We start from the raw sequence: 13,691 nt of genomic DNA on the forward strand, positions 1-13,691 counted from the left end.
TGCTACATTTGGCTAGGGGTTGCTTACCACCTGTCAGGTGCTAAAGTACCACCGGTGGTACACGTACCATGGGTTGAAAAGCCCTGGTCTAGCTAATGCCTTGGATCAAGGCTTCCTAGATGTCTTCTGTTACAAGTGCAGGAACTCGTACCTCTCATATAATGTAAAGCATGGTGGCATCTACCAATTCCCATGATTAAATAAGTAATGTAAATAACCATATAATGGTACAGTAATCTCATGAAACTGCCAAATGTCACAAAGCTGAATTTTTGATTTAGCACATTGAGCATTGCCCAATTTCTGTAGCTCTAGATAACTTTTTCTGTTCTCACATGAAATCTAATGAGTACATTATTTAAATGAAAATGTGCAAAAATAAACAATTTCAGGACTTCATGAAATGTCAGCTTTTTATTTTACTCTAAAGAGGGTGGTATCATTGTGTGCCAAAAGAAATCCTGCTGAACTATGATATAGAGGAATTTCAGAGTATGAAATGGTGGTGGCATCTGCCTAAAGGCATCTACCCATATAGTTTTTCATTTCACTCAACAAACTCAGCAGAAGCTCAGCTTGTACACATACCAGTTCTGTGAGCAGGTACACAAAGTTTCATTCCACCAGATTTGATCAGAATGAACTGTTCCTGGTTCCAGCCATGCACCATAAGTTTTGAAATAAAGCCATTCTGTATGAAAAGCATAATGCAACACTGACAAAATATATCTATGGCCTCAGCTCTATATAAGTGCAAGATTTTAAACTCCCCAAATACAACCTAATGATTGCTAGGCTTATCTTCCTTCTCTCAAGGATAATTTTTAAAAAAATTGTTAAAGAAGATAATTAATCTGCATAACTTTTGCAATATTAACCAATCCAACTTTTCTGCCAAGTATCTATGTATGAATTGTCATTTTGACTTAACCCTTTTATCCACTGGACAGACACAATATGCAATAGCTGTAGTGTGACTTTTTAATCTCATTGAAGGTACAAAGGGCAGCTCTGGCATATTAGCAAACATACAGATAAACCTATTAACGTAAGTGGCTAAGGAAGTACATAGGACAATTTCAGTACCTTTGGCCTACCTTCTTGTGCAAGTTAATAATTCAGTTAATGCCAACTTACTTTCCAAACAGTTATTAGACAGCATGTTGCTATGGTAGTGTCCTAATTCTGAAGTACAGTTGTGTGCTGCAAATTAGAATTGGGAAAAGTGAAGTAATAGTACTTTTATTTATTGTGAAGAAAAGTTTAACAACAGAAACTCTTATTATGATGTCTGTAGTAGCTGTATAACAGAAATACACACCTCTTCTTAAGAATGCACAAATGTTTTCCTTGTTCAGTAACATCCAAGCTGTGAGTCACCAAGGGTAAAAGTCACTAAATTTTTATAATGTGGATAATTAAATCATTTAAGGAATGCCATGAATAGAACAATGTGTTCATGAGACTAATGAACTCATAATCTAAGTTGTGTTAAGATTAGATAAAATATCATTAAAGAACTCGACATAGTGTCAGAGTCACATTATCTTTTACTATAACAACATACTCCTGGAAACATGAATAAATATTAATTTCCAGGAATAACAAGATAAATCTATAAGTAGTGTATACACATTATCTATTTTCAGGTGACCATTGCACAATATTTCTATCTGTCTGCATTCTGTACCATAGTTTTGATTTCATTTCTGTATTTTCCGCTTTTGTCTGTATCTGTCAGAGGCTCTTAGTTCCAAACTATTAAAATGTAGAATTCTAGAATACAAGACACACTGGCCCTATTTTCATTGCCAGCTTAATCCAGTTTAATGAAACCTCTTTATGTACTGATAATCCAATGTTCCCTTAGGGTTGCAAGATGCTGCCCTCATCTCATGCCCATCCCATGAATGAAACAGCCTAAGTATACCGAAATAAAAGCAGATCTTTCCTGCTTAAGCCAACACAATATTGCCATAGCTTCATGGTATATAAAACTTTTCAGTGATTAGAAAGCGAGATTGCCTAAACAGTGCTGTGTTTGGTAATCGGTCAGTTTAAATCCTTCCCCTTCCCTAACATTCCCTTATGAAGTAAGACAATAGTTGCCCACCTTCAACTATCCTATCCTACAGGACCTGTCTCCTTCTCTTTGGGGTTATTTTTTACTGTATGTCTTCCTCCATTGTTATACCCATTTTTTTCTAATTTAAATGGTACCAAGTGGGAGTTAGGAGAAAGGGCAGACAAACCAGTCTTGAGAAGACAGGAGGAGTCCTAAATCTGACTCATCCCATTCATGTTTGTAGTGGCCCCATTCAGGGATGTCTTCTACCAGTTGGTGTCATGAGGTGGGAGGGGCAGAGCAAACAAAGCAAAATGGGGAAACAATTTACTGATCGTGACTGGCACATTTATTAATTAGGACACTATCATTCAATAGCAAGAATTATAAGAGACACAGTAGAGACAGGATAGAGAATGAGAATGGAGACTGGAAAGGTCATATCAACACTATTTTCTGCTGATTCATGGATGAATAGACGGACAATATTTTCAGTTAGAAAAAGATGAAATCTAAGCTACCAATAAGATCAAACAGGATGACAGAGAAAAAGAGATGCAAAAATGGGGAAAAACCCATATCAGCTATTTGGTAAGAAAACTGTATAGTAAATAAGTGAACAAACTACAGCCATTCTCTATTGCAGACAGAGTTGGACAGCTCCTAATAGTGAATGAAGAGCCCTTGATCTCAATTTTTTGCAGTAAACAAGAAAAGTAGATGACATTGTTTGTAAACACAGGAAGATAAAGAATAGAAGATAGTTTTATCTGGATTCACTGTAAAATTTTTGTGAAACCAACTGTATGATAATGGACTTCTGGCAATCAAGGAGTTTCTACCTTAGCATAATTGAACATGGGCAAAATTGCCTCTGTTCCTGACATTTGGCTCATACCAAGCCTGCTTCTCCTTCATTGTCAAATTGTAAAGAAAGCTGTTAACTGCATAAACTGGTAGCAGCAGACTCTTACCTCAGCCCCAATTCACTGGGTAGCATTTACTAGCTTCATTTTCCCTTCTTTAGGCAAGTTAGAATCAATTTTTCTATTTTACAATATTGAGGTAACTGTAGAGAAATCAAGAATAGGAAGCACGTAATAAATACGGACACTTAATAAAACAATATTTTCTTTAAAGCACAAACAATGTTGCAACAGTGTCCCTGGTCTGTCCAACAGCCCATTCTAATCCTAACATACCTACAGATGTTTGGAATTTCACTCTTCCTCTTCTAGCGCAATTTTGGAAATCTGCTGTAAAGAGACCTTTTGTTTAGTCTCAAATACACAAAAAAATATCTGCCACCAAGACCTGGATCACTTCCTTCAGTGTTCCCAGCAATTCCCTAATCAAACCCCTTATTCTCATGGGTTGAATGCCAGCATTTTCAGGCCCCTGATCAGACAAATGGCACAACATATTCCGAGTCCCCAAAGGGGCAGGCACGATTATACCTCCCCTCTTTCAAGACACACTTTTGATCGCACTTTGCAACAGGTCACCTGAACTCAACCTGCCTAAAATAAGGCAGTGAAACTCCCACCGCCCCCACCGTTCTATGTTGCTGTGGCTGGCGGGACCTTATCGGATAGAGTGGAAAATCCAGTTTTCTCCAACAGGAAGATTCAGTTTAAGATTCTTTATATTCTGGACTACTAGGGACAAGCTAGGGCCAGACCTTCAGATGGGTGAAAAATAGGTTGGCTGGGAAGTTCTGGTACCGATGCAAGTTGCAACTGGCCCCATTCTTGCAAAGTGCTAGCCTCCGCGCGGCTTCTCTTTCGTACTGAAGACGGGGCCTCCAACTAACCCGCGCCGCCCGTTAGGCGGTCTACGCCAGCCCAGGGCACCCATTCAGTTTCCAATGCTTTTAATAGACTTTCACATCAGGCGGAGAGAGATACGTCAGCAGGCCACTTCCTTCGCCTCTGCAGCACTTTGTCGGACTCGGAGGAGAGCACACGCGCAATTTTCCCTTTGGCGGACGTACCCGTAGAGTTCGCCTGCCTCTAAAGGCGCCCCGACCACGCCCCCTCCTTTGCTCTCCCTCCTCCTCGCCGCACTTTCTGCCCGCAGTCCAATCTCCGCCCAAGACGGGCAAGGCCGCCCTTTTCTCTGGCCGTCGCCATCTCTTTGGGCCCGCCTCTTGTGTTGGCAAGCTGGCCAATCCGGCCCTAGCCGGTAACGGGGAGCTGTGCCGCGCGTGGGTTTCCCCCCCTCGCCCTCTTTTGCTTCTTCGCGCTCGCGGAGGCCAGGCGCTTTCCTCTCGCCTCCTTTGCTGCTCGCTGCACAACGGTACAGTAAGTGACACTCCCTAACCCCGCCCTGTCTTATTTGCGTCTCTCCTGTCGCGCCTTCCGCTCCCTTCCTTAGTTTAAAGAAAGGGTGTGCTCGCAAAGCCCCGTTTGCAGAAAACCAGAACTACTCGTGGAGCGGGAAGTAGCTAGCGTAATGGTAATGGAGCAAATGCTTGAATCGGTGTGGCCGCTGCGGGGCTAGAAACTGTGCAATGGCAGGTGCCGGGCTGGCTCTCTCGCCTGGGAATTATGTGCACGCGCGCGTTTCTTTCTCGCCGGGGCTCCTTCTGCGGGACTCTCGAAAGAAGGGGCGACTTGGGAGCACGCAACCCAAGACCTTGAGCCCGGAGCTCCCGGCGGGAAAAAATAACCACCTTCTCCCTGCCTCTCGCTGTTCCCCTGGGGATTTGCTTGAGCTTCAAAAGAAGACGCGCGTCGCGAACTCCAGGCGCACACCTTGGAGGAACTTTGACCCTGCCCAGCTGACTAACTGTCATCGCTGTTTGGGTCCTGCTCCCTCCTCTGCTTCAGGCACTCCTTGACTGTGGGCCACCTTGAAGAGTCTCTTCCCTCTCTACTTCCCCAAAGTAGTCTTATCTAGAAGGGAGGGGAGGTCTTGTTTAAAGAAGAGAAGCGGTTGCCTCTGCCCTCATACCTGAAGGTGACCTAATTCAGAACATGAATCGAGAAGTGGCACGATCGGTCAAATAAATATTTTTATTTCAAGGCAGTATTGGTGAATATATATTTCCCAAGAATTACTTAAGGATTTGGGGTTTCATATTCATTGGGTCATAGACTTTACAGGAGTGGAGAAAGGAAACTTACCTTGTCATACAATTATAATGGGATTGGGATTGGAAGGTCAAATGATGATTCTGCTCCTAGGCATCCTAGTTTTACACCAAGCCCTGTCCCTGGTTTATAGCTTTCACAACTGCCAGGGGCAGCCCTCTGCTAGTTGAAGATGGTAGGAAATGTAGTCCAACCCACACAGAAGCATCAGCATGTTGTTTTCTCATTTGTGTTGAGTAATTGGAAAACGCTGTAGCTTTTAAGGAGCTTTTACTGTACACATGTGTTGTCCTACTGGGATAAATGCATTTGCTTAATATTAAATCATCCAATTAAACTGCTATTTCTTTTTGTTGAAAAGCTTTCTATGGAAATGTTTAATTGCCTTACAAGATAAAACAGTCATATGGTAATCACCTCTTAATGTATGAAACAGAGATAGAAATACATTTTCTACTTGAACTGCTTAGTCTTACACTGTCTTCTCTTCCCTCCACTTTCAAACGAAATTTTATGAAACAAGCATACACTTTAGTCATAATGATTCAGGCGTATAACCTGAATTATTATAATAATAATAATTAAATAATAAAGTGTGAATATATAATGGAAAAATGCTATTATAAAATTACATTTTTTCTGAAACTAGCTGCTATTCTATTTTAAATGAACCCTTCTTTCCTAGGTTTCAGTAGTGAAGATAAAAACAAATGACTTGAATTCAGTACTACATGATATACAATGTGGAATATTCATAATATGAATGTAACTTTTTTTAGAGAAGCTATTTTTAGCTCTTTGTGTTGTTTCAAATTTTATATTTAGGAAGGAGAAAATATTAGCTGACCAACCTCTTCTTACTCCTAAAAGAAATTACATACTTTAAGATAATCCATAAGATGCTAACATTGAAGTTTTAGAGAGATGCAAACATATTTTAAATTAATCAATTGATTTAAAATTGGATAAGCAAAGTGAGAACTATTTAAAAGATTCATCTCCAGAATATAAGAATGCCATCTTTCTTAAGCAAAATTGGTCTGTTTTAAAAGGGCATATATCATACAAACATTTAAAAAAGACTGGATATATATCTAATGAACATGTATTTTTGGAATTTAAGTTAACTGAGAGTCATGCAGGTGTAAAGATGCATTGTGAAATAGAATACAAATATAATCTCAGATCATTGTGTACTGGTAAATCTATCCCTATAAGTCTTTAGAAATCTGGAACGTTCAGTTATATTGCCAAGAAATACCTGAGCTTTTAGCTGAATACTCGATATTGAGAAAGCAAGTAATATTTTACAAAATTTAGGGTTAAAAAAGATGCTTTTAATATAATGCAGGTGCAGATTAAAGCTTCATCCCATACGATTGATTTATGACCTGATGCAATGTGGGTAAATGGGCATAAACTACACAGTGCTTCTTGTATAACTGGAATAGCTAGATGAGCAAGCAGAATGTTCAATGTTTCATCTTACTGTTTTTAATACTGCTGGAATTTCTGAGAGACACAGAATTATGTAGTTCACAGGAATAGTGAAAGTCACTATATAGACAAATTATTGCAACTATAATGAGCCAGGACTCATTATAAAAGCATAATGCTTTTATGATAGGATGTATTATACTTCCCCAGTAATACATTATTATATATATTTCATATAGAGATTCAGAATAACTATTGCATAGTATCCAATGGTTTTCGGGCTGGCTTTTTTTTTTTGGGAGGGGGGGCAAGTACAGATTGTTAACACCAACCTATTTTCCCATGGTTTAGGCTTCAGGATTGCAACATGGGCAGTGAACCTTTCCTTCAGGATTGCCACATGGACAGGAACATTTTCTTTCCCACATAAATCATGGGCTTTTGTACTCAATGGAGCTTCCTTATTAGTCTAAATTATGTTTTTTTTCAAATCTGTCTCTTGTCCCTTGAACTGCCTTTGTGAAAGTCTGGTCAGTTCTGCAGACCCCCAAAATGCCCATGGATTGGAGGAGCCAACAACAGGTTCAAGTGGCTAATAGGAGCTAGGTAGTTCCCAAGCCTGATTTTGTCAACAGCTTTAATGAGGTCATCAGGTATTTTGTACAATACTGGGTCAACAGGGAAAGAGCTACTTCTAAACTGGAACAGCGAAATTCAAATGTAGGAATGCCTCACTAACCATTTCAAAGGGCATATGCTCATAATGTCACCTTTGCCTTATTCCCAGGGTGGGAATAAGGCAAAGATGACATGAGAATATGCCCTTTAAAATGGTTAGTGAGGCATTCTCATACTATTATTGTTAAGTATGCGGGGAGGAGAAGTAATGTTTAATACAGTACCATTTGGATATTTTTAAATAGTTGTCTTCAGAAGATTTTTTTCTAAAACTGCCCCTGAAATAGCAGATTCAGTGATGCTGTTTGTTATCTCAGTTATTTTCAGAATTCTGAACTGGGGTTTAAAAACTTTGGTATATTCAAATTCAGCAAGTATCACAGGAGAAACGCCACAGCCTAGATGGAAGTCTAGGGTCAGACTCCTGCAGATTGCTTGGTGGATGGTTTTCCCACTGCATGGTGACCTGCTGAAAAGGGAGAGCAGTTGCTTGTCTTATCAAATGCTGCTTACACAAGATCAGGACAGTACTATTTAGTACAGGGGTCTTCAAACTTGGCCCTTTTATGACTTGTGGACTTCAACTCCCAGAATTCCTCAGCCTGCGTGCCTGGCTGAGGAATTCTGGGAGTCGAAGTCCACAAGTCATAAAAGGGCCAAGTTTGAAGACCTCTAATTTAGCAGGAAGTAAGAACAGGGGCAGTAAAGGCAGAAATCATATTCCTACTGTGTTAGGGGCAAAAGTCTTCATAAAAACCATAGAAGCAATTATTCAGAGAGCTGGTGGGTTCCCCTTTATTGGATGTATTTAGGCAAGACTAAATAGCCATGCTACCTTCAGGTTCAGCTGCAGTCATGCATGGAAGTGAGCAGGTGCCAATCTGTATACAATAATGCCATATACGTTTTTTATTCTATGCACATTTCAATAGGAATGAGTCCCTTGAATGTAGTATGGCTTACTCTTGAATAAAGGAGGGAATGGGCTGTATGACAGACAGCAGAATATGAAGAAACCTTAGAAAAGAAATCCATTTCCTTTTCTTTTTGGGGTATTTATGGATGCATTCATCAGATGGAAGATCTTTTAAAGGCAGAAGAATGAGGTGACACTTCTGGATAAGGGTTCCAGAAAAAAAGCATGCTGCTTGGGTGGGACCCAAGGCTTGCTGTTCCATCCGCTAATACTGAGGCTTGTCATACATTTTGACAACAATGATCACGTATTTCCTCCTTTAGCTCCAGGTCAGCCCTGGATCACAGCAGAGCTTGTGTGGGCTTCTCATACTGTTCAGAAAAGGGCAAGAAACACATGGCAGAAAGCGGGCCTACCAGTTCCTCTCTCCCTTGGTATTTACAAACGCAGAGAGCCTCCTTTGTCTTAACTATTGTAAACTATATAGTAACTAATTATGATTTTTTAGTTACATATTTAAAGACTTACGTTGTTTGCAGCATCGATTGGAAAAGAAATCGGGAACAATTCTACCAGGGTTTTATTTTTATGATCTTAAGCATCCAGATTTGCTGTGACGTTGGCTTGAATGTAACTTAGCTAGCTGTGGATTGTTTTTGAAATGTTTTCCATGCCCTTTGAATGCGTGATACGTTCGGAGCGTTTCCTCGTTTTCTGCAGACTGAAAGACAAACTGAGCGTTTGCAGTCCAGTCGTGTTTTGTGCATCAGCGTAACCTTTTACCTACTTTTTCTAAGCGTGTCATGTGATCATTCCCTGCTGCGGTGGAAGGGCGGGGTTTCAAGAAGTTGCTGCTTTGAGAAAGAGCTTTTCAGATGACAATACCTCCGTAAACTGAATTCCGAGTTTTTAATGGTAATGGGGGTAAAGAAAAGGGTGGATTAAGCATATCATACGTGTTTCTTACTTGCCTTACTCCAAAGCGATCTCTTCCTGATAGCATTACAGCTCATGGATGGAAGTGATTCAGTTGTACAAAAATAGAACTAGCTGCTTATACAGTATATAATTTTCTGCTCCTAAAAAAATAATGCATTATTACACTGTGTAGTTGAAGGAAATAGGCAGTTCTGGAGATTGAAGTAAGGATCCATAAACCGTTGGATTATAAACTAAGTGCTCCTCGCATGATATCCCATACATTTGCACTATTTGAGCACATTATTGATTCATATTGAATCGGTTTTCAGAAACTGAATTAGAGGATGAGTTGTTTAAATGCAGCCTGATCCGGAATTGTGGGAAGCCTCATGCAGATCTAATGTCGCACATTCAATGTGGCTGATGATTTAAATCAAGAAAGTACTGTTACTCACTTTCTTGAATGAGTTTCATCCTATACTCTTAAACAGTTATTGCAGATTTTATAGATGCGAGACTATGAAATTTTAGGGCCTCAGTTCTAAATGTGAAGCTGCTGAAAATTAACTATCTCAATATGCTGTAGAGAACATTCCAAGTTAAAAAATAACCTTGTTCTTCAAGATAGCAGTGTCATCCAGGTATTTGGGTATGTTATCAGTGTAGATAGTGTTTTTCTTTTTTGCATCAGTCTATTTTTCCTACTGTTGGGGATGCATTTTCTTATATTGTACTCCTGATGTTTGAATTTGAACTAACAGGCTTTTATTTGGTCTTGCAATGCAGGTTGAATAGATCCCAAGGAAAATAATAGCTCCATATATTCTTGCTTAATTCCCATTTGGTGAGTAGGACTCTATTTCTTTATGAACCATCTTGCATTTTTTAAAGTTTTCTAATAACTTTTCTATGTTACTGACAGAGAAAATTTGTAAAGCTATGTTGATATTATTGTGTGAAAAAATAAGACACCAGCCTTGTATTTTCTCTTTCACTCTATTTCCCCACATGATCTGAATGTATGGACTTTGCCAAATAATATGTCAGCAGTACTAATAAAAGTTTCTTCTTATTCTCATTGGAGAGATTTGATGGCACTTCTGCATTCCTCCACAGAGAGATTTCAATGCATTTCTAAATTAAGACGCATGCTCTGTAATGCTGTGGCCTTTTACCTAGTTTTCTGGGACAAAACACATGACCACTTCAGAAATGTGGAGGCGGAGAAAGACTGCATTAGACAATGAAACCTCTTTTACTATCCAGATAATAATCTTAAAAAAGAATGAAGTTTTGATTTTTTTAGAAAAAAAGTAATCGCAACAAAGATTGTTTTTTTTTTTGTTGAATCATGTTTCATAATCATGATTAGCCACGTTGAAGATTTTTCCTGTGAAAAGCAAATATTTAGAACGATACTAGCAGCCATAACAGAGCCACAGTTAAAGGAATTGGAGAGTGAGGAAATACTACTTAGGCAACATTACAATTGTGTTTGGTTCTGTTTGGTTTTTGGTTAGATTAATACCTTGTGGAATTATTTCATATAGGGGGAAGTTGAATTGGATACACACTTTATGTGTGACAGAACACTAAAAATAGGTAACAAACATACCTTAAAGATTATTAGATTGGCTAGAGATAAAATGTACAATTTGCATGCGAATGTATGTAATCCATCTGCTAAATCTTTAAAACAAGGCTTCCCAGATTTGCTGTTCTCTAGGTTTGTTGGGACTACTGTACAATTATCGCAAATCCCAGAAAGTTTAACACTTAAAGATCTTAGACAAGCCACTATCTTAGATTGCATACAAATGTCATTGAAACAACAATTCTTTCCTCCCTCTTATTTATCTCTTTACCTTGGGAGTGAATCACATATGTTTCATTGCCCTCTATCCATAGTACTGAGGTACTGAAGGGGGAGAGACTTTCCATAGATATATTTTCTTTTCTTAGTAACTTTTCAGTGTAAAATGTGTAAGGTAGTGTTAAATTCCTCAGTACTCAAAAGTAACTTGACCTTGAAATTTCAACTCTTGATATGGTGAATGTTTGAGGATCCTAGGATATTATTACATTTATTCTGTCAATTGTTGCTGTTCCAGTCCTACTTCAGCATGCTGTAGTTTTTTCCTTTTGCTTTTCTAATTTTTTAACATTTATAAAACTTAAGTCATAAAAATTAAAACTGAAAAGTCAAAACAAGAAAAATAAATAAAATTGAAATAAAACCACAAGGAACAGTGCAATACAGCATATCTAAAATTGTTTATGATTAAAATAACCTAGCAAATAAAGAGTTTTATTTCTCAGTAAGAAAGCCTCTCAGAAGAGCATTTCATCACTACCTGGATTAAAAGATGGGAGAAAACAACTCAACTTCCATTTGGCTTTTTTTCCAAGTTAAACCTATTCTTTATTTTTATTTTTCATATGAGCTTCAAAAAGCTCTTTAGGAAAATTCTTAAGAACATTCATAGGCATCTTGCTGTCATCTCTGTATGTCAGTCTTTCTATCTATAAATTTCTGTTGCTAAGCAAGATGCTTATTAAGAGTTTTGTCCCATTTTATGACCTTTCTTGCCACAGTTGTTAAGTGAATCACTGCAGTTAAGTTAACATGGTTGTTAAGTGAATCTGGCTTTCCCATTGATTTTGCTTATCAGAAGGCGCAAAAGGTGATCCGATGACCCCAGGACACTGCAACCGTCATAAATACATGCCAGTTGCCAAGCATCCAAATTTTGATCACATGATCATGGGGATGCTGCAGTAGTCATAAGTGTGAAAAATGGTCATTAGTCACTTTTCAATGCCATTTTAATCACTAAATGAATGGTTGTAAGTTGAGAACTACCTGTACATTTATGTGTTTAAGTTCTGAAATATATTGGCTGGTTGATACACACATCTTCAAGGAGCAAATTGAGTGCAATTACACTGCAAACTAGGAATTTCTCTTTCCTCAAATGACGCAATATTATAAAAATACCATCTCTTCAATAACCAGCTGTCTTGCCTTATTTATTTATTTTTCAAATAATCTAGCAAATGCAGCTAGATTATTTACAAAATTAATTGTAACATTTAAGAAAAACATTTAGAGAAACATTTAGATTTCGTAAATATCTTCAATAAACTTGTCCTCTTGTATTTGAAAGTAAATATTGGTCCTGAAATTGGCTTGAAAAGCAAACTTGCATCTATGTAGCTGAGGAAGAGGGAATACACTATATATTAAATATGATATTAAATATGTTAATAAAATATATAAAAGTTTTAAGAAGGAAAATAAGCTGTGATCTATAGAGGTAAAGATGTTTATAGTCCAAATGAATAAGGAGCATGCTTCAGAGGCTACAGACTGTTGTCAACCAGGATATAGAAATTATTCTAGAAGAATATTGTGTTTTAGGTTTGATAAATCTTCCAAGAACTGTAAGAACTTTAATTAAAACAGCAGTGAATCTACATAATAAATAATGTATGAAGCAATCTTGTTTGTTATTCTGGGCATATTTTTGATCTTCTAACAAATCTTTACAGTAATTTTTGGATTGACATCTGAGATTTTTGATAAATCCTGATGTTCTTCTTAGCCATGGGATGGGACAGTGATTAGGTCCCTATGATTTTATCTTAGTTGTTTTTTTCTTTATATACTTTATTTATTTTTAATTTGTATGTGTATACCACCGACACTGACCATGTCTATGTTCCCATTGAAAGATTAAGAAAAGAGTAATAGTCACGTGGTATTTACCAACTGGAAAAAAAACAAGATGGCAAATATTAGATCCTCATTAATTTGCCCAATGTTACGTTATTTTTTGTGTAATACATGGATGACCAAAGCGAAAAGATGCTGCCTAAGAAACAACTGGGCAAAAGAGGCAGGAGCCTCCATTGGCTTGCAGTCAGAGGAAGAAATCACCCTAATGGATGAAACAATTAAAAGTGATGGCTGAAAATTTGTATTTTCAGACCTGCAAGGTTTTGTTAATACAGCTTTATAATAATTAGCTCATCTGGTCAAATTTCCTATCTGGTTTACCTGGGAGGGTTGACATTTTGTTTCCAATTTAATATCTCATGCCATGTAAATGGCTACTGATTATTATTTTTTTTAATTGTTCTTTCACTTGGCAGATACATTTTAAGAATGGCGGAAGCCCATCAAGCAGTTGCGTTTCAGTTTACAGTAACGCCAGATGGAATTGATTTGCGCATGAGCCATGAAGCGCTTAGGCAGATCTATCTATCTGGGCTCTATTCCTGGAAAAAGAAGTTCATCAGATTCAAGGTAACGCAGATAAACACAGATTTGTACTTGGGGCAGGGCACGCAACAAACAGCCAATGCTGCACATCCATATTTCATGATTTCTTTAACTCGTTGCCATCTATCAATAAGCTACCCTATGAAGCAATTATGGGCAGTCCCATCTCTACCATTTTAAATTCTGTAGAAGAAAAATGAAATTCTAGAAATAATTATCATGCTTCAAGATATTTTTAAAGGTTCCCTATGTGTGTCTATATTTTTTTATCGTCATATTAGGGTGTGACAACCA

At 38.0% G+C, this 13,691-nt stretch overlaps 1 protein-coding gene across 3 annotated transcripts in view; it reads left to right on the forward strand.

Annotated features, from left to right (window-relative positions):
- The first annotated feature begins 4,217 nt into the window (after positions 1-4,217).
- Positions 4,218-13,691, forward strand: part of LOC107288323 (carnitine O-palmitoyltransferase 1, liver isoform) — a 45,161-nt gene continuing 35,687 nt past the window's right edge. For 2 of the 3 annotated variants that reach the window (XM_015816930.2, XM_015816932.2), the window contains exons 1-3: positions 4,349-4,368; positions 9,899-9,956; positions 13,268-13,421. In XM_015816930.2, the coding sequence (XP_015672416.1) occupies positions 13,281-13,421 (141 nt within the window). In that variant the 5' untranslated portion in view covers positions 4,349-4,368; positions 9,899-9,956; positions 13,268-13,280. Of the gene's footprint in view, positions 4,369-9,898; positions 9,957-13,267; positions 13,422-13,691 lie in introns of all 3 variants that reach the window. The other variant, XM_015816931.2, reaches the window with a different exon arrangement.

The sequence above is a fragment of the Protobothrops mucrosquamatus genome, unplaced genomic scaffold (genome assembly GCF_001527695.2).
Source record: "Protobothrops mucrosquamatus isolate PMUCROS unplaced genomic scaffold, P.Mucros_1.0 scaffold530, whole genome shotgun sequence".
NCBI lineage: Eukaryota > Metazoa > Chordata > Lepidosauria > Squamata > Viperidae > Protobothrops > Protobothrops mucrosquamatus.